General features: G+C 44.6%; 1 protein-coding gene across 2 annotated transcripts in view; it reads right to left on the reverse strand.

Moving 5' to 3' along the window:
- Positions 1-25652, reverse strand: part of DPP6 (dipeptidyl peptidase like 6) — a 1015511-nt gene that overhangs the window by 828488 nt on the left and 161371 nt on the right. Inside the window, exon 1 of one of the 2 annotated variants that reach the window (XM_009204279.4) lies at positions 16385-17048. The exons of the other annotated variant lie outside the window; for it this stretch is intronic. Within the exon in view, the coding sequence (XP_009202543.4) occupies positions 16385-16624 (240 nt within the window). The 5' untranslated portion in view covers positions 16625-17048. Of the gene's footprint in view, positions 1-16384; positions 17049-25652 lie in introns of those variants that run through there. 2 annotated transcript variants of the gene reach the window in all.

The following is a 25652-nucleotide window of genomic DNA, read 5'->3' on the forward strand; positions in this document are numbered from 1 at the left end:
ATATGTGTGAGTGTGTGGGTGTGTGTGGAAATTTGCATAGTGTGTGTGATGTGTAGTACGCATGGTGCGTGACGCATGTGTAGGTGTGTGTGTGTGGTGTGTGGCAGTGTGGGAATTTGCTTGGTGTGTGTGATGTGTGGCATGTGCGTAGGTGTGAGTGTGTGAATGGTATGTGTGTGAGGAGTGTCATGGAAAAGCTGGATATCACTAGACAAGCCTGAGTTGAGTAGAAGAAATATACTAATTAGCTTCCTCAACTGTTCTGTGAGAAGAACCACAGCCAGAATGCTGTGTAATCTGGAGCTACCCACCTGCCTCCCTTTGATCTGTGAAGCCACAACGCTCTCCCTTGCCCCATTTGAGTGAACCATCCCCAGCCTCATGAGGGGCAGAAACACACATTAGCATTCCCAAGGATCCCACACTCCATCAGGTCTCCATTTACCTGGGTTTTGGAGACTGAAGGAAGAGATTTCTGGAATATTTTAAACCAAAAGAGAAGTTGCCAATGAAATTGTTAATAGAGACATAGGTAATTAAGAGTCAGGGATTATGTTAAAGTGAAATCTTATGAGAAACATAATGAAAAGTAGGTTCAAGATTTTTGTAAAATCCTACTTAAAAAACCTACTTAAAAGTAGGTTCAAGATCAAGTACGCTCTGCTTCTTTGTAACTATTGTAATCAAATCCATATCTGGGCAATTTTTCACTGTTTCCCTAAATAGCTCCATGGACTCCACACTTCTTTCATCCTGTGTTTTGTCAGACTGTACTTGTTAAGGTGTCCTGTTATAACAAATTCTCAACCTGGATCACCTGTATTTGTGTTTTCTCTTCACCTAACATCGAGATCCTTGATAATATTTCCAGTGGGTTTTAGTTGGGCCTCTTCTGACCACTGCTGTGGAAAAGTTATTTATTGAGAACTATGTAACGTTATACAGTATTTCAAATTGTCAATCATAAAATGAACTCAAAAACTTAAAATTTTAGCAACAGTTTTCTAGTTTAATTCTAAAGCATCTGGCTCAGGAAGATCTTGGTAAGCAGCCCTGGGGGTGGCTTGGGTCCTCTGTTGATGTGACAGATTCCCAGGATGGCACTGGGGCCTGTGGAGCTTCCTCATCTGCCCGACCCAGGCCTCTGGTTTCAAATCTCCAGGTCCAGGTGCCAGCCTGGTGAGGTTCTCATGAGGGACAGACCTCTTCTGGGTTGCAGACCAGCTGCCTTCTAATTATGTTCTCTCAGGGCAGGAAAAGAGCTGGAGAGCTCTCTGGATTTTGTTTGGTCTGTTTTTGAGACAGTTTCCCTCTGTTGCCCAGGCTGGAGTGCAATTGCACAATCTCAGCTCACTGCAATCTCCAACTCCCAGACTCAAGCAATCCTCCTACCTCCACCTCCCTCGTAGCTGGGATTACAGGCACAAGCCACCACGCCTGGCTAGTTTTTGTATTTTAAGTAGAGGCGGGGTTTCACCATGTTGCCCAGGCTAGTCTTAAACTCCTGGGCTCAAGCAATCCTCCCACTCAGTCCCCCAAAGGGATGACAGGTGTGAGCCACTGCACCCGGCCCTTCTACATTCTTTTAAAAGGACACTAATTCCATTCATGAAGGCTTCACCCTCATGAACTCCCAAATGTCTTGCCTCCAACTACCACCACATTGGGCGTTACGATTTCAGTCTACCAGTGGCAGGGCACATTTCGTCCACTGCATTCTGCATGTTTCCTGGAGGAGTCCTCAGCAGGGCTGGGGTCTGGGGCCCAAAGCCCCACCAAGGAGCTCTTGACTGAGAGGCACTGTGGCTCCTTGGGAATCCATGTTATCCAAATTCCCACTTGCTCATAACTGAATTATTCAATCTACCTGTCAAGATCACAGTTCAATTATAAATACATGGGGTTACAGTAGCATTATCAGTGCACACGTGACCACTGGGCGTGATGGCATTTCCTTCCGCTCCTCACTGCCAGCCCCAGGCCAGCTCTGCCCCGAGGGCACACCAATCTCCCATCCTTGTCAGAAAATACAGCTGGATCCAGTCATCACACTGCCATTGGTTTGTGGCATGGTAGGTGCTGTTCTGATTGTTTTATATGAACCAATTACCCGCCTACCTCCCTTTCATCTGTGAAGCCAAATAAGCCAAAATATCAAAAATACTACAATTCTTTTCCCTGTTTTATAAATGAAGAAGGTGAAACCCAAACTCAGTTATTTTATTTTTATTTTTTGTTTGTTTTTTGAGATGGAGTCTCACTGTATCACCAGGCTGTAGTGCAGTGGCATGATCTTGGCTCACTGCAATCTCTGCCTCCTGAGTTCAAGCCATCCTCCTGCCTCAGCCTCCCAAGTAGCTGGGACTATATGCGTGTGCCACCACACCCAGCTAATTTTTCATATTTTTAGTAGAGATGGGGTTTCACCATGTTGGCCAGGATGGTCTCAATCTCCTGACCTCATGATCCACCCGCCTCAGCCTCCCAAAGTGCTGGGATTATAGGTGTGAGCCACTGCGCCTGGCCCTCAGTTATGCTTTAAGGTTAAGCAACTGGTAAATGATAGACAGACTCAGTATTCAGGCTCAGGGGGCTGAGTATGGAGCCAGCAGCCCAACCACTGTGCTCTCTCGGTTTCCGACATGGAGTACCTCGGAAGGGCCCTTCGTTCAGCCTCCAACAATAATGCGGTTCTTGTTTGCCGTAATCAGGGCATTAGGTGCAGGTTTGATGGAATTCTAAGGGCAAGACCTTTATAAATTGTAACAAGAACATCTCATTACACAACCCTGCTGGATATCTGTGAGCTTACTGAGTAATTTGGCTGTTACTCCAATAGACCTCATTTAATACCAAAATCATCTTTTTCATTTGAAGTTATACATACAGGTAAATTATTTAGAAAGCACAGGTTTTTAATTTAAGGAGACTTTGGAGTTCTGTTGGTGCCATCTCCTGCTTCCTTCCTTTGGCGGCTCCCATCAGGAACACCATGACTCTGAGAAGCACAGTTCCAAGGTCATGGCTCCAAGAACCACAGCCTGGGATCTGGCTGTGATGAGCCAGTTAGAGTAGGTGTTCCCTGGTTTGCACCACACTAAATGGATCTGTCCTATCCGGACTGCCCCAGGAAAAATTCGAATAGTGCTGAATTCCACTGGTTCCCCAGATTTTCCCACACCCCATTTCCATCTGCTCTGTTCTCTCCTCTATGGTTTCTCCCTTTCGACCCCTGCCCAAATGCCCAGTGTCCTCATTCCTCAAGCACAGCCTCCCTCAACCCCATTGAAGCCTCCTTTCAGGTCATCTGTCTGTTCTGGGTCACCGTGATCCACAGAGTGAGAAGGTGAAGGCAGTGGCCTAGAATGACCCTGAAATCACCCTACTGTGATCACTTTCAGCCACTGCTGAGGACTTTATGGGCCTATTGGATACACAAAGCGAGGGATGGCAGAGAATCAGCCATGTGGACTCCTTGCCTGGGCTGCTTTGCTGATAGCTGGCAGCTCTGCAGGTGCCCCTCGGCTCCATTATTCCTCCAGGGGTAGAGAGCTGGCCCACAACGTCTGACCAGTTTTGTGTGTGGTGGCTTTTCATACGCACCATTGGCCCTCTCTTTTCCCTGGACTCAGACTGGATACTAAGCTTTGGAGCTTTGACACATTAACTTGCATTCATACTGCTGATGTGATGGCAGCAGAAAATGTATTTCTCTAAGTCTTGTGGTCTTAAGTATTCTGAGGCACTTTGGCTACATAAACCCAGGGGTCAGAGAGCTAATCACCCATGGCTACGCATCTGCTTATCATCTGCTGCATTATCTTTATCTGACTGCACGCACTTTGGTACCATTGGACAGCTCCAGCGCTGCACATGCTTATCACTGTGTCTTTAGATGAATGACGCAGCCTGCCTGTGGCTCTCTGATTACCTGCTCAACATGCTGCCTGACACCCCCATATGCAAACTGGAGGGTGTGGTTCAACTCTTCCATGGTTGTTAAACAGTTCAGCACACTTTGCCGTGGCTATAAAAGCACCCGAAACATAGATTTGTTTCCCAACGCTATCTGGCAACAGAAAACAGAAATGGCAAATCTTTATTTTGCATATTTCAGTGACTTTACTGGAAGTGTTGCTGCAGTCTTGATATAGCCCAAAGAGGTGAGTTCTCCAGGTCATCTTGCACATAGGTAGCCCTAAGATAAAGATTTCAGTCCCTGTTCTAGCACCATCCTGAGTGCCAGAGAGTGCTGATCATATTATCATGAAAATGTATGCTGTAGAAAGCTAAAGAGCCTCAGGCAATTTCAAATAGATTACAGAATCCAGGAACACTTTTTCTGGCAAAAACTGTACCTTTATGGTCTGGGAACATTAGTTTTTCTCTAATGATATACGGTTCAAAACCACTCTTTTTTGACTTCTTACCTGCCAGATAAAGAAATGATCACAGTATCATGAAAAAAGAAGCTGTGATGTTTTTCTTTGTGTTATATTGAGAATTAGGTAATGCAAATATCTAATCAAAAACAACTTGTCACGTCGCTGTATTTATAGCAATGTGTCTCTTCTCAAAGACTTGCATTTTTCCTTACGAGACCTCCCCGTCTACTACTTTCTTTGACAACTACAAAAAAATCAACGAAGTAGTCATACATAGAAAATTTGCACGTATACTTGTTTTCGTCCAGAAAAGAAATACAAATATTGCAAATACCAAATATTAGATCATTTAAGCAGGTCCTACAGAAATGAATTCTACTGTTTCTCTAGTAATTACTTTGTCTGCTCAGCTGTACTTTTAAGTCAGACAGGCAGCAAGAGCCTGCCCAGAATCATGCAATAATAAAATCCTGACACTAGGAGAATCCATGTGTAGACACATGTAAGTACCCACACGGAAGGGTCAAAGTTCTAATTTCAGAACTCTTTCAGTTTCAGCAGATGTCTGGAAAACAGGTTTAAGAGAATGGTGATTATTTAGATAGAAGTGATCAAAGATTTTTCAGATAGGATTCCATTCATTCATTCACTCATTCAACAAATATTTCTTGAGAACTTTGATGCATCAGGCACTGTGCTAGGCACCGAGACATGTCAGAGAGAAAATGGCCAAAGAGCCTTACAACTGGCTCAGCCAATTGGGGCAAGACAGAAATAAAAGGAGGTATAATAAGTACATTGTATAAAATATGAGGAGGTGATAAATGCTATGGTGACAGAAAAACAAAGGAGGGCAGGGTGAGGAGTATCAGGAACTACCATTTTACACAGGTGGTCAGCAGAGATGTCACTGAGAAAGTGACCTTGGAGCTAAGGCTTCAGTGGAGGGCATGAAGGAGCCAGGCAGGTGGACGCAGGGTAGGAAGGTTGAGTAGATGGAGTAGCCACTGTGTGAGCAGCTCAGGTGAGAGCCTGCTGTGCCTGGCGTGATCAGGGTACAGAGAGGCAGCCCTGAGCTCAGAGTAGGAGGAGCAGTCAGACAGATGGCAGGGGCAGGAGGAGTGGCTGCGAGGTGGATGATGTCGCGCCTTTACATTATTACAGAAACTGTGCCTTTTGCTCTGAAACCAGGGCCCCTGCATGGTTTATAACCTGGGGAATGATGGAGGCAGGTCCTGTCAGTGGCAAGGGTACCCTAAAAAGTAAAGGTCCCAGCCTGGGCAACGTGGCAAAACCTCATCTCTACTAAAAGTACAAAAATTAGCCTGGCATGGTGGTGCGTGCCTGTGGCCCCAGATACTCAGGAGGCTTAGGTGGGAGGATCACCTGAGCCTAGGAAGTTGAGGCTGCAGGAAGCCGAGACTGTGCCACTGCACTCCAGCCTGGGCGACCCTGTTGAAAAAAAAAAAAAAAAAAGTGCATGTCTGAAGTAAGGTTAGAACCCAAGGAAATGAACTGAGGCTGCAACAAGTTTGATTGGACTTGGGCGAGAGGGAAGCAGCTTGTGGATAATAATGGGGCAAGTTTTTCTGGGTGTCCTGTTAAAGTGGGAACATGACCCTCAGGTGTGGGATACATAATGGGGTGGTGGACACACAGGGCCAGAAATGACCACTCAAGATCCTCCCCTGCTTTGGAGACACTGGGATTAGCCCAAGTGCAGGCTATACAAACAGGACTGTATTTTTCCTGTGGACCAGAGGCAGCAGGATTAAAAAGATCATCCGGCAGCAGGTGCAGAAGGAACGTTAAGATTCTGCTCAGGTGCTCTCTTGTACCTGCGGAAAAAAGCAGCCTTGCCAATTGATATGATCTCACTGGAGCCTGAGGACAATGAGGAAGCGTATTGATGATTTCGCATTCAGCAAGGCCAGTCGCCCAACAAGGAGCCCAGCGGCCCCTGCCTATCACAGCAGCTCCTGTTTCCATAGAAACAATGCCCCCTCTCCTTTTGACAGATATCCAGACGTAGGGAAATTTAGGGGTTGAATTTCCTATCCATTCAGAGGAACTAAAAACCTGGAAAGAAGGAAGAGAAATCCATGACACCCTTTCCACATACAAAATGGAGATTCAATGGCAACCATCAGGACACTAATTGGGGGAGAAAGAATTTTATGCTGAAGCTATATGTTTCTGCTAATGTTTCCTACTATTTAGATGACATGTAACCTTCGGTTTCTAAATTGGAAATAATCTTGTCATGAAGCCACATAAAATGGAAGAGCACAGCCTGTACCACGGATTAGGGTATATAGAATTTTTTTTTTTTTTTGAGACGGAGTCTTTCCGCACTGGGGACCTTTCACCCTGGAAAGCCTCCCTGTGGGATCCTTGACTTCTCCGCCTTGCAGGGTCTCTAGGCCAAGGCCCAGAAGCCTCATTTCTGACCCTTAGAAACATTCCAAAGGCTGCAACGCTTGCTTTCATCATCACTATCTAGCAATCTGCCTACACCATCCTTCTCCTGCTGCCCCTTCCTGCACTCCGATCCCAAACTCCACAAACCCAGTGAATGCAAACACCTACCTTCCAGGAAATCAGCACCTTCTTGTTCTGTTCCCTCCCACCTAACAAGACATGCCCTCTAAAGAAAGGAGCTCCTGAGACCCACACACTCCAAGGTCGGGTGCCTTCCTCGGGCCAACTTGCATTTCAGTCTCTTTGGGAAGAGAAAAGCTTTAAGCAAAATGCAGGAAGGAAGAATGCACTCTCCACAGAAATTTAGAGACCATTGATCTTGCCCATAGAGGAGGATGCACTCGAGGCCCAAAAAGGAACGGACACTCATCTGCATTAATATTTATCCTACGCAGCAGTCGGCACAGGCTAGGCTCTTCCATACTGATACAATTTCAACAATTTACTAGCTAAAGTTTCTATCTGGCTTGTGCAGCAGCGACTCTCTGGAATATTGCTGGTTTCCATGACAGACAGAAATCACACGCTGGCTTTTAAAGCCTGTACTTAGAAGGGCTACTATCACTTCCATTCCCATCTCATCAGCCAAAAGGAATCATACAGCCACACCCACGTGAGGGGGTGGGGGAGCACCAGCCCCCGGGTGCCACAGACCTGGAGATGTTTGCAGAGCCACATTCACAACCCCCACACCCACCCAGGTGAGAAGTCAATCCTCTCCAAACACTTAGCTTGAATTCAAGCTTGGAAAAGCCTGAACCAAACTTGATTCACTGCTCTGTTTCTGCATTTGCAGCCCTCTGGCCTCTCCTCCCCCACCCTCCACCTAACAGTTATCCACAGATGAGTCTCAGCTGGGCCTGCTTCCCCGGAAAGGATGCTCTAGCTGGCAGTGCGCGCTGAGTGTGAGGAAGCATGGAGCAGGCGCCCCAGCAGAGGGATTCCCCGGAATTAGCGATGAGCTGAGGCACATTTTTCCCAAACCTGGCGATGAGGGTGTGCTTTTGCAAATTGGAAAAGACAGAACGAGTCTGAGGACGAAGACCTCACAGCTCACCTGGGAAAGTAGCTAGGTGCTATTTAACCTAACTCAGGTGTCCTAAAAACCACCTCCATTCCCTCCATGAATGTTCCTGCGGAGGCTGGTCAGGGTGCTGAGGGGACTCTGTGGTTCTTTGGCAGCAGGAGGACAAGGAGAAGGGAGGACACAGGACTATGTGGCTTTGTCTGCTTCAGGCAGGAGGATGCCGCTGCCCTTCCTCGGAAGCCATGGAGAAATGAGAGTCCATGCGCAGGAGCTACAGAGAGGCTGGGAAGAAGACAGGTACCTCCAATAAGTCTCTAATAATCAGAGCTACTTATGTCAGGGGTGGGCTACCTCCAGAGGCTGTAAATACCCAACAACTCTGAAAACCTTCAAAAATAGAAAATAACGTCACCTCTCAAGACTTGTATAGAAATTTCTCAAGTTTAGATTTTCAATGGTTAAGAATTATTAGATAGGATTTGGCATGAGGCATATCCAGAGTTTGAATACAGTTTAGACAGAGGAGTGTTGTAGACAAAATGGTTAGGGAGACGGAGGCCAGTGCCTGTCACTGGTGCTCCTCCACCTTCAATGCCTTGCTCTCTCAATGGTCCCACTGTGTCCCATCCATGCTCTGCTTCTAGCTGATGTCATTTAAAATATAGTATGTGTATCACCTATAATGGATACGTACAATTAGATCAATATATTATGGAGAATCTAACAAAGATCCCATTGCTGCATGCAAGCTGCTGCCTCAATTCCGGTAGTTCCACCTTCACAAGAAATCTCCCAACAATAGTGAACACCAGGAGAGAGAAAGGATTCAATGGTTTTCTCATTTCCAAGGTGGGAAGATGCCTATATCCCCATTCCATCTTCTTTTAATGCCATAACCCATAACATAGGCATTGTTAAATTTGACCCCAAATTATCTAAAAGCTGATGCCAGAATGAAATCTAAACACGATAGACAATTTAAAATTGGATTTTACAATGACTTTGATAGGAAAATCCTTAAGTTTCTTTTGAATTAAACAAATGTGTATGCGTGTGTCTGTGTGTCTATAAATTTCTCATTTTCATCAGGCATATTGCTAGGATGATTTTATTACATTCTAAATGTCTTCAAGTGGTTTATATATGCACAGCTGAATGAGTAAAGTAGTAAAATTGGCCCTTTGTTTTTAAAGATAAAGGCTGTTTCAGGACCTGAGAACCATCTCATTGAACCTGTAGGACCCTCCGTCTTTCCTCCATTTCTGCAAGGATTCTTACATCCCTGGCTTGTGTTCCTCTTTAGCTCCCCTCCCCCAATGCCTGCTATTAATACATATTCTCCACTGTCAACTCAGATGCCCCAACTCTGGGAAGCAGGATATTCCTCAATGTCTTGCCACCACCGGGAATTCTACCATCTGGACCTCATGGGCCTATGTGCTTCTGATCTTCCTATAAAATATGTGTGTGTGTGCATGTTTATATATGTATACATGTCTATACATATGCATGACATATGTATATGTATATACACACATATAAGTATCATGATATACATATATATCAACCATGGGACAAAACTAAACATGTACTGTGCTTCAGATAGATGTGGGTGCTGCTGGAAAACACAGGAAGTAATTTATAAGGGGAAAAAAGTAAAACTATTGAGGAAACCAAGTCAGAGCAAAATCTTATACTATTCTGGCAAAATTGTGGTTTATTTTCTGCTTCGGCAATTAGCACACCCATTTAGAACCAAAATATTTTAGACTGTTACATTTTAAAATGTTCATACGTTTTTTAAACTCAGTGATATAATTCCCCAACTCAATTACGATAAAGCAAAATATGCTAAGAAGAACGCAGGTGTGAGAAGAGATGCTGAAGTTTCCTGAGGTCCAAAAAACACAAACTATTTCCTTAAAACCATTCACATAATTACCTGCAGTCTTCTCACTTATAAATTTAGATGTCAGTTTTAAAATTTTTCAATGTCAGGTATTTTCATAATGTTAGATCATTTTAGAGATAAATGTTCCAGAAGTTGTTCATGAGAAAGGCTGATTTTTTTTTTTACATGTGTATAAAATCAAACTAATGTGCTTGAAATTGAAGCAAATCATAACTTGGCATGTGGATACTCGTGCCCTTAACACTAGATTTATTAACCAGAATTTAATTTTAAAAAGATTATAGTGACTATTATTTTTATAGGCAATGCTCTATGAAAGGAACCAATATTGTATATTGCAGAGAAGCATTTCTCATGTGCTTGATTAATGCATTGTTATCATCAGAGTAATTAAAAGGAACAGGGTTATATACAATCGGCATGTATATCTTACTCAGCAACTCCTGCCAGTTGCTTGTAAAAATTAAACTCACTAATCATTCTGACCCTAAAGGAGAAAAAGCTTTGGGTAAGAAATATAAAAGCTCTATTTTATGATGGAAATCATGTCCAAAACCCAACATCTAGAAGAATTCCTGTCTACCTAGTGATATTAGAATATTAATTTTATGTGGGAAAATGAGTTGATTCCACTGTCAAAAATATGCATTAATATGATGTTATTCTAATGCTCTAGCTCTCATTAAATCTAGAGGTAACATACACAAGTAAATGATGGAAAAGTGCACTGGCAGCAATGAAAAGAGGCATTCCATGGAAAACAGACACGCGTGCTACCTGGAAATCCTGTCCTGTGAACACAGAACTCAAATCCACTAGAAAGATACATTGTTGCTTTTTCACAAACATACTTTCTTGTCTGGCTCCAGAGAGCAAAGGCTTGTGAACACATTGAAATGTGTTTGCTCTCATTCACAAGTGACAACTGACCCATCCAAACGAAAAGAAATTGGGCTTACCCTTACTGATATTTCGAGCAAAAAGACTAGCTCTAGGTTATAGTTATCCTCCCTAGCCCAGGTAACTGTGAAGGTGAAACGAGACACATGTGGCAGGGCTTTGAAAATCACCAGGTACAATGCAGAGGTAAGGTATTTCTGATGCTATATTTGCCTGCAGCCATCATTCAGCCAGCACAGCCTCTTTGTGTACGTCAATATGTTACTTGTCACAGAGACAACTTCCTTATTATGATTGCATTTTCTGGGCTGGAATGGTAATCAGAATTGTGTATAATTCTGTTATAGATACAATTTCAGCAAATTCTTTACTGAGATGGAATTACATTTAATAAGTTAACTGATTATTCACTTTACCAAAGCATTCACTGTGACGCTGTTTTGGTTTATGGTTTCTATGTGTTCACTTTATTCTGAAGTGACTGAACACTTTCTATGTGTTCACTTTATTTTGAAATACAATAAAAAACTTTTCAGGAAGACGGCATCCAGCAGGGTGCTATTATGCAGCACTATGGGACCACAAGGGGGCTGTAAAGTTCATCTAGTGAAATACTTAATGTGACAAGAAAGAAACCAAGACATTAGGAGAACGCAACTTGTGCATGCTTACAAACATTGGGTGTCATGCAAAGATGTGGAGGAAATGGAAATGCTAGTAGCAGAAATAAAGGGATTAGGCTGGAAAGTTACTTGCCATAAGCAGATATAAAAGAGGGGAAATGATCAATAAAGTCAGGAATGTATTCTGTGTGAATATCTTGTCACCACCACAAAAATGATCTTGTAGCTGCTTGACCTGTGGTAGAAAAGCTTGGAAGAGAGATCAAGATGGGGATCCCCAAGGTCCCTGCAATCCCAGAATCCTCCAATTCTGTAAAACAGAAAAGCAACTTACCTTCAGAAGAAATGCTAGATGTACATCGGGGCAGCAAAGCTATTTTAACCATCTTCTAATGTAGACACTGCAGAATGTGTTTGACTCCTTTCTATAAAGGGAGACCATTTACCTTCAGAAGAAAGCAAGAAAGGTAAGAAATAAAATACTGGAGACCAACCCTTAGGAAGGTAGCAGGTTCTTCGGTCTTCCTACATAAAAGATAGGAAGAGAAACTGATCCACCAAAGAATTCAAAGATTAAGTTCATGTAACATTGAGAGAAACACAAGATACAAAAGTGGGACAAGCAGGTGACAGTTGTCAAGAGCAAGAGCTGGAACAACATCAAGAGCAAGGTGGAATCAGACAGGTCATTATATCGGGTAACTAAGAGGACATCAATGACATTCTGTGTGCAGTTTCTGTAGTCAAGATGGTACAGAATGGATGTTTGCATCCAAGCAAGATGAGGAAAAGAGAATTGTTCACAAGGAAGTAGACTCCTTGCTTGAGAAGTTGGATAATAAAATAAGAAAGAAAAACAGGATAGTAGCCAGAGCTGGTGGTAGAGGCCAATGAAGCCAATCTTTTTTTTCTACCTTCAGGTAAAGAAGAAGGAACTGAAGGAGGAGAGATGAAGGAGTAATATTATTAGTAACAGCAGCAGCATGTATTCACTGGGCACTTCTCAGTACCTGGCCTCACAGCACCCACTTTGTAGATGCCACTGGGATGAGGAGAGGACAACATTCCAACTCTCCACGTCCCTGCAATATCCATGGCTATTCTGTAGGCGAGTACACCAAGCCCTGGTCCTATTAGTGATGAGAATAATGAGATCAAGTAGACAGTTTAGGCTTTTTCTCATTTATCAGGAAAATCATGTGAAATTAAAAATTTTTTAAATTACAGTTGAAACAGAAGAAAAGTAATAGAGTATATAAACATAGAGTATATAAACATATTTGTGGAGGGAAGCTACTTAAGAAATCGTAAAGTTGATAGATCCCAAGGACACGTTAAGAGAATGTTGACATTATACCAATGAAAAACCAAGGTGGAGAAAAAAAGATGGGTTGGTTGCCGAAGACATACAGGATGTTGAAATTGGCCCTGCCAAGGCTGGTGGGCATCATGTGCAGTGATTTGTCCATCTATCCCAGTTTTAACCAATTTGCTGTTTTAAAATCCTGTTGTCATCACATTTGTATTGTTAAGAAGCCATGTGACACTGAAAATGAAGGATACAGGAACACACTGCATAACCTTAACAAAACTACTGCTCTAATGGCACAGAAGGCCTCCAAAGCCCTTTAAAAAACTAAAAAGAAATGTTCAAGCGGGCGGATGACAAAGTTCAGTATTTTAAAATTAGCCACAGCTAATTCAAATGAAAGTTAATAAATTCCACTAAAAGTCACTTCCGCAACAATTCCTTTAAGAGTCAACTTATTTTTAAACCTACACAATGAATTTTAAATCAGAATGGCTATTGATTCCTCAGAGGAGTTGCCCAAGTAATTGACTATATTTAAATAAATCTAAGATTTACAAAGAAGTGGATAGAAAAGACCCTCTGGTTTTATTTCTACTTTGAAGTCAGACTTTGCATGTTAGTACTGACCCACCCAAAACAGGCTGTCCTGTGGAGCCACACAGGTGGGAAGTTCCTTTGTTGCCTGTGTAGTTTGTGCATTTAGACCATGCATTATTAATGCCAGCCATTCTACCTCCGCATTTTATTTTTCTGTGTTAGCCTTGTTAGACTACCGTAAATTTTATTTGGGGTGTGGCTGGGTAATTGCCCAGCTCAGTCATACTCAGGCATGTAAGTGTACACACATGCACAGAAGTCAAGCACTATATTCTCGATTTCCAGAAAAGAGGTACAAAGCCCTAAGGATTATAAAGGTATGCTGCTTACCATCATCTTAGTGACCAAGGCAGCAAAGCTGTTTCTGCACCTTGGAACAGTCTTCCCTTGGGATCAGGACTGCAAAGACAAGAGTGATGGAGATTTCTCCTGCGCTAAGCCAAGAAAAGGTTTCAGCACCTCAGACAGCTCCCACCGAAGGCGCGCTCCCAATAGCATCTCGATGATGTAAAGGAAAGCCCCGGTTTGTCTTGAGGTTGTCAGCAGTTGCAAGACACGTAATAAAATAAAATGCAATGTGTTCCTAATTCATTGCATATCCTCAGCTTGAAATTTGGGTAGCAAAATGATTACTCCAGATTCTTAGTCTTGGCAAGTATCTGTATCTAAAAAGCAGTTTTTGTACCTAATGTCTTCTTTTTTTTTTTTTTAAATACACTTTAAGCAAATTGAAGTTTTTGTTCCTGGAGGAAATGTGGTTTGCTATGTTCATCTATCTTTTAGTAAATTTGCGGGCATAACTTCTTCTATTCTGAGTAACTTTTCTAAGAGGAGTGCATAAAAGTTTGCTGTTGTTTTTAAAGGATGCAACATTCAGCCTGTGTTATGACTTTAAGTATACAATTTAAACTTAAAGGACATATGTGCAATGCATTTTGCAGATGTGTGCCGGATATATATGTATGGATAATGGGCAAGTATATATGTGTGTGTGTGTATGTGTGTGTGTGTGTGTATATATATAGGAAGTATACTATATAAACACACAATACACACCCACCCACACACATTGCGTATTTTCCAGAAAAAAGAAGCATGATGTCAGGACTTACATCTAAGTTAGAGATGCTGTTTAGAGCCCCATTAACAAAAATGTACATGTTATATCCTTGATTTCTCAGGACACCTGTGTTTATCTGAGAATCATTTCTAGACACATGTCACAATGAAAAGAAGGACATGTCTACTCCAAGTTAAGATTTTTTTAAAAAAAAGATGGAGACCATCTGAAATAAAATTCAGAGCTCTTGCCTTTCCTTTCTCCTAGCGACACCTAGAGGCTGTTGAGAAAAAAAACAAAACAAAACAGCACATTGGTCTCATTCCAAACATCCACAATTCAACAATTTTAAGTCAGATTTAAGGCAAAAAAGTACATTTTTCCTGTTTGCATTGCAACTTAACTGTCTTCCCCAAGACTCTCAGTAGTTTAATCCTCCAGAACTCTTTACCCTCCCCCAATTAAACCATTCGCCAAAGACTCCTAGTTCCTTGAACCAGACAACTGAAGAATCTGTCTATTTCCCTCAGGACTTGGCCCACCAAAGTGAGGGACATGCCTTGGAGATCCCTCTATTGAACTGGGGAGTCTGGAAATGATGCAGGAGAAAATCAGAAAACTTCACACAAGATCTGACGCAGGGCTGTAGAGGGTGTGTACCTGTGTGTGTGCAAACCACATCTCCCCTAAAGTTTTATGATTTCCATTAAAGTTTCCCCATCCTTCATTCATAAAACAAAAACTACCAGTAACAACAGCAAAACATCACTGATTTCATAATATCTGGCAATTAGAAATTGTCCCTGGGAAGTTACTCAATGTCTCGCCTCCCGCCCGCCGACCCAAACACAACTCTTGCACTACAGAAATACCAAACAGGGAAATAGCGTGGCTGGAGGCTGCAGAGAGGTAACGACCAAAACCTCCTGTTCAGTGCAGGGCAATGCACTGCCCTGGGTATGTCAGGGTAGACTAAGTGAGAGGCCAGTGGGAACCTTAGGACTGCACAGCCTTGCTTAAAAGATGCAGTTGTGAAACTCCTCAAAGGCACACACCATGATTTCTATGACCCAACACAGCCTAACTGTTCTAAGAGCTGTACCAGCCAAGCCAGACCTGTTTGTCTGAGAGTCTGTCGGGGATTTTTCTCTTCTCCCTGGGAAAAGAAGGCCTCAAAGAAAAAGCACAGTTTCCTCCCTTCTAAGTCCTAGCAGCCTTCTGCATCCTTGAAAGGGATCCACAGGAGGCAAAACTCATCCATCTAAGGTCCGGCTCCTGTCCTGCATGAGTCATTGGTTACTAGGGCGATGTACAAATCCAATCTTTGAAACCCCAGCTTCCAGCCCCATGAAGAGTAGGGAATGTGCTCTTGGAGAAGTTTTCACTGAACGCGGTCTAAGGCAGAGGTGCTAGTCGAAGGCTGGGAGGGGAGACAGACACGGCCTGAGGTCTCTCAGCAACTGGGACAGAGGGTTGGGGCTCAGATGCCAGTATTTTGGTATATATATATTTTTTTTCCGGAAAGGATAATCACCACCACCACCGCTGGGGGGGAAAGTGTCTAGGAGAAGTAAGAGGAACGAACGAGATGCATTTGAGTCAAGGGACAGAGTGGGTAGGCGAGGAGGTGCACGATGAAGAGATTCCAAACACAAGTGGGAGGGAGAGAAGGTGCCTGAGACTGTGTTCCCGGAGCACGAAATAAATATAAACCAACTCGTAATCACAGGCCGATCGAATTCTCTCCTTAGGAACCATAGCAGCATGCTGTTAAAAACAGACATCCGCGCTTCCAGGGAACGCACGGCGAATTCCAGATCCCAGCAGGCGCAGTACCCAAACCCCACTCTCACCAGCCACCAACTCCCGGCCGCCACGGCTGCAGACACAGACCCGCTCCCTCCGGGACGGCGGTGACCGCGATCTGGCGCCAGGGAGCGTGTCTGGGGGCGCCCGGGGAGTCGTGGACAGGGGGAGGACGCCCGATCCCCCCCGCCCCTGATGCCCCTGGCCGACGCGTCTCGCTGCGCGCTCGGTCCGGAGCCCCCGCCGCCGCCCGCCGCCCGCCGCCCCTGAGAAGCTCTTACGTCCTCCTCGTCACCATCGCTCCGCGCCTGGTACTGGAACCGGGGCCGGCCACCCGCGCCACCGCCGCAGCCGCGCTCCCGGGGCGCCGCCGCCTGCGCCCGCGGGCCGAGGGGCTTGGCTCCTGCGCCGCCGTCCTCCTCGGGCCCCTGTCCGCCCAGGAGGTGACTGGCCTCCGGGGGCGCGGGGAAGGACCGCGAGGTGTTGATCTTGCCGGTGAACCTCTGGTACAGCGAAGCCATCGGGCACCGCGCGCTCCTGCTGGCTGTCTTTGGGGCTTTTTAATATTTTGCTTTCTCTCTCTCGGGTTCCCGCTCCCCACCCTGCTCCAAAAAAAAAAAAAAAAAAAAAGGCGGTGGGGAGGCAGCAGCAGCAGCAGCAAGGCAAGCCCAGCGCCGGCGGCAGCCGCTCCTCCCGCGCGCCACTCGCGAGTCTCCGCTGGCGACTCTGCCTGGCTCAGCCTCCTCCGCCCCCTCCCCGGCGGCTCGCGAAGTCCAGGGTCTGGCTGTGCTCTCTTTCCTGTTTTTATTCTTTTTTTCCCCAACTCCTTGCCACAGCCACGTACGGCCTAATCAAAGAGATTGAAGGAAGGGAAGAAAAACAAAAACATAAAGCGAGGGAAATGCCTAGGCCCCAGAATTTGGCACCACCTAGAGACCGGCACACATTCCGAGCGCTCTAGTCGCTCCCCGCCCCCAGGCCCCTTGCGCGGCTCCTCCCCCTCCCGGGCCCCTCCGCCCCCTCCCCACGGGCCTCCTCCCTCCGCCCAGGACTGGCGCCTGGGTGGCAGGGGCTGGCAGCCCGGAGGGGTCACGGGGTCACACAAAAAGGGGGCGGGGCGCGTGAAGAGGGTGGAGGGGCGGGGACCGCGCAGATCGTGAGTGTGGGGGCGGTAGGGGAGTCCGGGGAGCTCAGGGTACTCCGGCCCCGCCGAAGGTCGTGCCGCGCGTGCCCCGTATCACGCGAGCGGACTGTGCGAGGGGACGCGGAGGTCGAGGCAGGCAGGCCAGGGGGCGACGAAGGTGCGACCGGCCCCGGGGAGCCCCAGCCACGCGTGCACTGCAGCGGTGGGCTCCCCGCGCCCCCAGCTCCTTTTGCCTAACTTGAAGCAACCACAGAGAGACCCCGAGGACCTGGGGTACGAATGGGGCGAGGGAGAGCCACCAGGAGGGCGCGGGGTGGTCGGTCGGGCGATGCTGGTGCCGAGAGGCCGCCCTCGCTCCAGAACCCAGCTCCCTCCGAAACCGCCCGGTCCCTTCGCCCCTCTCCAGAGGAGGACAGGAAAGGGCGCGGGGCGGCGGTGGAGGCCCAGAGGCCCAGGCGCTCCTGGCGGGCGCTGCGCCCCGCAGCCAGCCTGGCTGTGACCGCGACTCCATTCTCATTATCATGAACGCAGGCAGAGGCTCCGCTCTCCGGCTGCCCGCAACTTTTCCAAAGCCTGCGCCTCACTATGCCCGCCGAGAGCGAGGGAGGGCGACATGGCTCCACTCGCCGCGCGCTCTCGGCTCGCAGCCCGCCCCGCCGCAGGAAGGCGCACTCCAGCGCCGCTGTGTGGACACCCGCGCCAGCCGGCTCCGCTCCTCTGCTCCAGGCCCGGCCTCGCCTCTCTTGCCCTCCCGACCCTCCTGCGCCCTCTCCCGCTCCCTCCTGCACTCCTCTCTGTCCTTCTGGAGTTGCTGGGCGCGCGACTCTCGTCCCCACTTCCTCCTTGTGCGCCCCTTCCCTGCCAGGAGGGACCTGTCCCATCCTGAGCTCCAAAGGCCGGGAATCTCAACCTCCAGAGGGGGGACCTGCGAGACCCCGCCCCTGCCCAATCCACCGCCCCCTTCCACATCGAGGTAGGGTGTTGGCTTCATCTCCCAGGACTGCGTGGGGCTGCCTGCTCCTCCCGGGTTTCCACGACTGTTTCCACTGAGGGTTTCAAAATAACAGGTTAGGCCGCCACGCGCGAGGCCGACTGCAGGCTCGCCCCCAGCCCTGGCATGGCCCCAAGCCCAGAGAGAGGCCTGCCTGGGCCTGAAACTGCAAGCTCCCTCTGTTTCCCTAACTGCGGGGGAGAAACTGAATGCTGGTGAACCAGTCTCCTGGGAAGAGACCTCCTTCAGTCCCTTCCACCTGCCTCCCTTCCCCAAGCTCTCAATCCAGTGTGTAGTTTTCGGTTTTAACCAAAATTTGTACCACACTCATCTTCTGTTTACTCCACAGTAGCTTCCCTTTACTATGAAGAAACATGAGTTTAAAAACACTTTTTTTTTTTTTTTTTTTTTTAACAGCAAATACAAAACCAAGTAAAACCAGGATTGGAACAGCTAAGCAAGACTTGCTGTATGGGAGAGGCCACGCAGGTAGGTCTGGGGTGGGGAGAGCTTCAGCTGCTCCACTTTGAAGACAGAGGCAACAGAGCCATCAAACTAAACTTTAAAAGTCACCACAATTAGATCGATAGAAAACCTTGCTCTCAACCCCCTCCTCTGCCCCAGCTGTGCTTTTGATGGGAGAAAGCCGCCTCTCCTAACATGGACATGAAAGAAAGCTCATGCTGTTCACCGCAGCATCGCGATCCTGACATTTCACTAAATATAGATGCAGTTAGGGTCCCACTTAGGTAATATACACACGCTCTCTATGAAATATACATGCATATTTTTACACAAACTAAATGTCATGCTAATATAGTTTATACAAAATACAATCATACAGAATAGTTTATGTATCATACATGATATTTCATAGATGTGTGCATATTAATCATAGAATACTATTGTGGGATAAAGAATGCATATGTGCCACTTTTAAAAATTATATTCTCAAGGCACTGTAGGTAACTATAATCTAGCTAAAGTTTAAAATCCCAATTAAATTATTTAAGAAAATATGATAAGCGATTTCTGCTTAAAATTATAAAATGAAATCACCATAAAACTCATAAGCAACAGGGGAAAGAGTTGAAGTAAAAATTTGTGCTGGGAAGCAAATCTCACAATTAAGCATAAGAAATGGAGGGCAGGGGAGGAGGGCAGGAAAGAGCGAGCATCTGAAAGATGCAGGTGTGAAAGGAGCCAGAATGCTGGGGAGGACTGAAAACAGCATGGATGAACACGAGGATGTTCCTCACGGATGATCCAGATGGAGCGCCCTTTACCCAACTTGAAAAGCGCTTGGCTATACTCTTGCACCTTGCAGACTGAACGCGGTGCTTCTAGGGACATTTTAAAGAAAGTTCTGGCGGGGCGCGGCGGCTCACGCCTGTAATCCCAGCACTTCGGGAAGCAGAAGCAGGCGGATCACAAGGTCAGGAGATCGAGACAATCCTGGTCAACATGGTAAAACCCCGTCTCTACTAAAAATACAAAAATTTGCTGGGCGCGATGGCGGGCGCCTGTAGTCCCAGCTACTCGGGAGGCTGAGACAGGAGAATCGCTTGAACCTGGGAGGCAGAGGTTGCAGTGAGCCGACATTGTGCCACTGCACTCCAGCCTAGCTACAGAGCACGACTCCATCTCTGAATAAATAAATAAATAAATAAATAAATAAATAAATAAATAAATAAATATTTATTCTATACCTCCTGTGTATGTGCATGCATGTGTGTGCACCCACACATCCAAATTTGTTTTAAGCACGGATACACACATTGCAGTCGAGGGTGTGAGGACGCCATGGTCCCACAATAAAAGAGTAAAGTGGTTAGTATTTTAGAATGAGTGAAGTGATACAATTTTAAAGACTGGAAAGCTATGGCATGTTATGTTTATGATGTATAATTAATTCAATTCTTGTCTCTAATCACCTTTCACCTACTCTTATCCACACACACACACAAACAAGGAAAAAGGTACCCTGAAGAGGAGCAAAAGTACCCAACGGGCATGAAGGAAACATGTCAGTATTTCCCTCTATTCAATTTCTCCTTGAATGTCTGAAATGCACTATGGTGATGAAGCAGATTTTTATTCCTACTTATTGGGTAAGTGTGAGAAAATATTTTTGAAAATATTTTGCAAATTATTTATGTCGAGTTTAATTCCTCCATGCTGCTCCAAACCAAATGCCCCCAACCCATTTTTCTATCTAGTTTCATATGATTACTGCTTCCCTATTTATGACAAAGGTGTGGATGTGTGTTTATTTTCCTTAGAACAAATTTACAAAACAAATATAAGTCATTGGGATTAGGCAGATGCTGCAAAATATGTTGGATAATCATTTTTAAAATGACAATGAAGGCAAATTTTTGGTCTACCTGCAAGCTAAGCATTGCAGGAATAACAAAAGTGCATCCATTGAGTTTAGCAGCCTAAGCATGATTTTTATTAGCTAAGAGGTTTTCTTATTTCTGAGAGAATTATATCCTGTAGTTTACTTCCCTTTTCTCTGGGTGCTAAGGGAGAAGGACAGAACCATATTTAAGACTGTTTTGCTTTTCCAAATACTAATATTTGAAGAAATGAAATGGCTAAGTTAGCGTAGTCTGAAGGAAGGTCTTCCCTGAAACAGTGGGCATCACTGTCTTTTACATATTATCTCCTTGAATTCATAAATGGGGAGAACACTTTAAAAATCTCGGTAGCTTGAGAAAACACAATGCTAAGTGCACACATTAAAGGCATATTCTCCACTCTGAAAATCTGTTTCTCACTTTCTATCTCTCAAAACATGTTTGGTTTCTTGTTTCCGTTTTTGTTTTTTGCAAGGTAACTCTCAACTAGGGGCTGGGTAGTAAGACCTTTTACACTTTCAAACAGGAAATATCCAGCACACACACACATACACACACACATAAACAGGAATTTCTATTTCAGGCTTTTGGAAAAAAGAGTTCAAGTATGAATTGGGTTAATTTGGGGTTTTTCAACTTAATACTTAAAAATTATGTTTTATGTAAATTATTTGTTTTAACCCAATAAATAGCCTTTCTCTAACATCAGTAAAGTTAAGCTTCAATCTCCCAATAGCACATTTCTCTGCATTTTAGCCCTACCATTGTGTAACTGCTTGGATCTTAAACACAGTTCAAAGTGTACATACAACTAACTACACTGGCGTCATGTACACAAACACAGTGGTTGATCAACACGAGTGTTAAGGTTTACTGCCAGGTGAGCTGCACAAGCTTTGATCCTACTCAATGGCTGGTGCCAACCTCACCCCATGTTTTCTCTGTGGCCCCCTGGAGGACTGCTCACAACCTTACCACCTTCCTCTAGGATTCTCCCGTAGTTCTTCATCTTGCCTTGCTACATTTAACCATAATCGACTCCTCTTCTCCCACTTTCTAACTACCTTTCTTCACTTCTGCTGTCTTGCCTTCATTCATGTCCCTTCTCTGGATCAACATCTGTAGGCTATATATAGAGTATATAAAAATTTCTCTAAAACTTCCTTGCTGCCCTCTGAATATTTATCAAATCTTGCCTTGTACTACCCAACATTGCCTCAGAAATTAACCAAATAATCACTTTTCCCCCTAGAGGAGGCGCAAACTCCTGTCATTTCCCATTTTCTGGTGACACAATGATCGTTTCCACAATGCTTCCCAAGGCTCTTAGGTTTTTGGAGCGTGGGGTGTAGAAGACCGTCTTCTGTTTCTGTTTGTCCCTGGTGATCATTTGACCATAACCATGTTGTTCGCCAAAACATCTTAGTTCATAGATGAAGCTTTATTAGGTTAAAAGAGATATGACATCTGCTCCAAAGTGCCCCTAGAGTGCCTTGCCCTTTTCAAACCACACACTTCTTAGGGTCAGGTGAATTAAGTTAAATATGCTTCCCTTCAGTGTTAAAGTGGCAGGAATGAGTCTCTGCACTTCAGGGCTTTAATTTTGTAACCAGGAGAGGTGATGGCTGCATTCAGAAAGAAGCGAAAGCTTGTATCTGTTGTCTCTGCTGACCACTGGCATGCCTTGTGAAGGACCAAGTCCTGCTTGCCGTATGGTCAGCCTTAGAACTGAGTGTGAGCCACAGGGAACAAGGGCTTACACTGTCTTCTGGGGGCATTGGCATCAGGTCGCCCAGAGGCATTTTCAGGCTTTGACTTCAAAGCAACAGTGAAACCAAAATGGATAGATAAAGATAGGGTCAGTCAAATGCAATGTCTTTTCCTGACCGCAAAAAAAAAAAAAAAAAAAAAAAACAAAAAACAGAGCCAGTGCCAACTCATCAAATCCTGCCACGTAAATTGGTACTCTCCTGTAGGCTAGTAGAAACAGTTACAGAAAGTGGAAAACTTGACTTCACTAAAAATGACTGCAGTTACAAATAAAGGAAGGGGATATCGTGTATTTCTCAAATGTGCATCTGGACTAAGATTTAGGGAGGGTTGAGTGTGAGCACAACTAATTCACCCCCGAAAGAGAAGGCTTGTCTGCCAGAAATAACAAAGTAAGAAAAGCCCAGCAAGTTGGCCCCCAGGTCCAAGTACTACAGATTCCAGTGTATCTTCCCATCTCTTCTTCCGACAACACAATGACTTGAGACATAAGGAGGGAAGAGGGAAGGGTCTTCCTCTACTTGACAAACCACCTTTTCAGATGTTCAGTGGGGAAGTCTGAGTAGCAGCCCCTTCTTTCAAGAGCATAATATAGTGGAGAAATGTGATTGCATTTCCAGTCTATAAATATCCAGTTCCTGAACACTCATCTTTGAGTCCTAAATGGAATAAGCCTTTATTTCCATATTCAAAACTGTAACAGCCTGGAATGTTGTTCAGCAAATACTACTCTCCAGCCCATGCACCCTGCAGGGAAGCATCTTAACCTGTCCCCTGACACCTACTCCCACCCTAACTTTGAGACTGGCCATGTGACTTGCTTGGACTAATGGGACATGCATGCAGGCAGAGGCTTTGCAGTTGCTTGCATAGACTGGCTGGCTTCTGTACTCTGATGATCCACAGTACAAAAACATGTCCCTATTAACAGCCGATGCTTTGGCCTGGCCCCGAGAACAAACACACTTGGAGAAGACCTCAATACAACCTACAGCCTGGGGCTAAGCCAGATAATTGGGGAGCACAAAGCAGAGTCTCTTCACTAAGCCCAGTGTAGACCAGCTGAATCATAGTTAACCAGCAGAAATGTGGGTCTTGGAATAAATACTTGTTGGGTAAGTCACTGAGGATAATTGATTAAACAGCATGCTTCTGTCATTCAAGCCAAATCAATGCATGAAAAATGGCATGGTGAAGTCAATGCTTCTTGAAGGCATTTCACTTATTCAGTTAATACCTGAGCGCTGACTATGTGCCATTCATTGTGCTACGTCCTAAGGATGAAATGATGAACTAAAGTGAACTTGCTTTCATGCAGATAATAGTCAATACTTCTCAAAGTGAAGCAAGACTGATACTAAAAATTATCAGACTGATAATGCTTTTCTGAATAGATGCCATTTTCTCAATTTCTTGTTCCTTTTGGTACATTTGGAGCACTGCTGGTCTTACTACAAAAGGACTGTTAGAAACCACTAGCTTGCAAATGTGTTCACAATAAAGCTGTAATTTATTTATTGTAGGAGCACTGAGTAGCATTTTTAATCTACTCATACAGTGGCTTTCAAAGACTTGTTTCTAGACCAACAGCAAAAGCATCATTCAGGGACTTGTTGGAAATGCAGATTTGTGGGGCCTATCTCAGACCAAGTGAAACAGAAACTCAGGGCTGGGGCCGGGCAAGCTGCATTTAAAAAGCTCTCCAGCTGATTCTGATGCATGCACAAGTCTGAAAACCACTGCACTAGGAGCAATGTACTAGACTGATTTTCTTCATGGCACCAAGGTGACCTGAAAGATGTCCCAAATGTTTGCTTAGGTCTCAGGTAACAGCTTACACATTTAAAGGATTGAACAAGGATTCTCCTAAGGCTAAGGATTTTTCATTTAAAAGAAACCATTTAAATGAGGAAGGGAGGGTTTGTTTTTTTGGTTTTTTTTTCCTAAATCTTTGCTAAGACTTTATTCAGAAACAAAAAAGAATGCCATTCAGTTAGTCTTTGCAGGACATTTTCAGATGCTGTTTTGCCCTTGAATTGATGTTTAAGGCTCATGTCAGGAAGAAGGTAGAAGTCAAAAGGGAATTGTCAAAGCAAAGGCAAAGATATGGTCAAACTAAGATACCACAACTGTGTGGCTTAACTGAGATACTCTGAATTTGTACCTTAGCAGAGAGCCTTTCCCATCTTGCCAGAACATATGCAATTTGGCAGAAGAACTCTGCAGAATTGCAAAGAAAAAAAAGACTTACTTTCAAAAACGATTTCATAAAAAATCTTCAGTGCCTCTGGTTTGGACTCATTGCTTTTTCAATGCAAAAAAAAAAAAAAAAAAAAAACTGTCCTTAATTAAAAATCAATAAAGTCAATAAACATTTTAAGTTGAAACCTGACTTTTATGAACTTAATTTTCCTGAATCCACTCCTTTAAAGCATGGTAAAGGGTCCATTATAAAATCCATTTACTTTTGTTTTTCACCATCACTTAAGATGACCTCTAAATTTCCATGTACAAATGGAAATATCTACAAATTTTAAAAATGGGTTGATGCTACTTTAGGTAGATCAGTAGTTTTTCTTGAATTTTAACATATTCTGTGGACCACATGTGTGCATTTAATATTTACAGGCAAATATCAGTATACACACAACAGATCTTAAATATGGAGAATGAAACCTATCCTGGAAAAAGAAATACCCCACACAGGAGATATCAGTGCAAAACCCTGATTCATGCATATATGTGGGCTCTCATTAATGAAAACAAATTGCATTAGGAGCAATAGAACTGAAATGAAGTCATGTATCTGCTTCTCGTGGGTAATTTAATTCACTGTGGACTGTAACTTTATCAGCACCACTATACCCATTTCCGAACAATTTCCTTCTCATAAAGGGGAAAAATAGGTTTGTCTATACTACTAATTGCATTTCAAATCATAGTAATTTGGTAATCAAAAAAGTAATTCAACAATTACTTATATTTATATTTTGCTTGAGAGGTACACTGAAATTGCCCATTGCCTAAATAAATCCATGAGCCACATGAGCCTGCAATTTGATCAGCCTTTTTCCTCACTCACACAGCAACAACATTGACTCTCAGCTGCAGCAGGACGAGGCGGGTCCTGTTTGTTCCCGGAATTTGTGCTCTGAGTCCCTGATGGGATTCCATCAACTCAGTCCTCTGCAGCGCACCCATAATCACCACCATTGTGCTTCTTTATAACCCAGCAATACCCAACTTACATCACTGATGCAGACCCATTTCAGTCTTTGTGG

This window comes from Papio anubis, chromosome 4 (assembly GCF_008728515.1).
Source record: "Papio anubis isolate 15944 chromosome 4, Panubis1.0, whole genome shotgun sequence".
Classification (NCBI taxonomy): domain Eukaryota; kingdom Metazoa; phylum Chordata; class Mammalia; order Primates; family Cercopithecidae; genus Papio; species Papio anubis.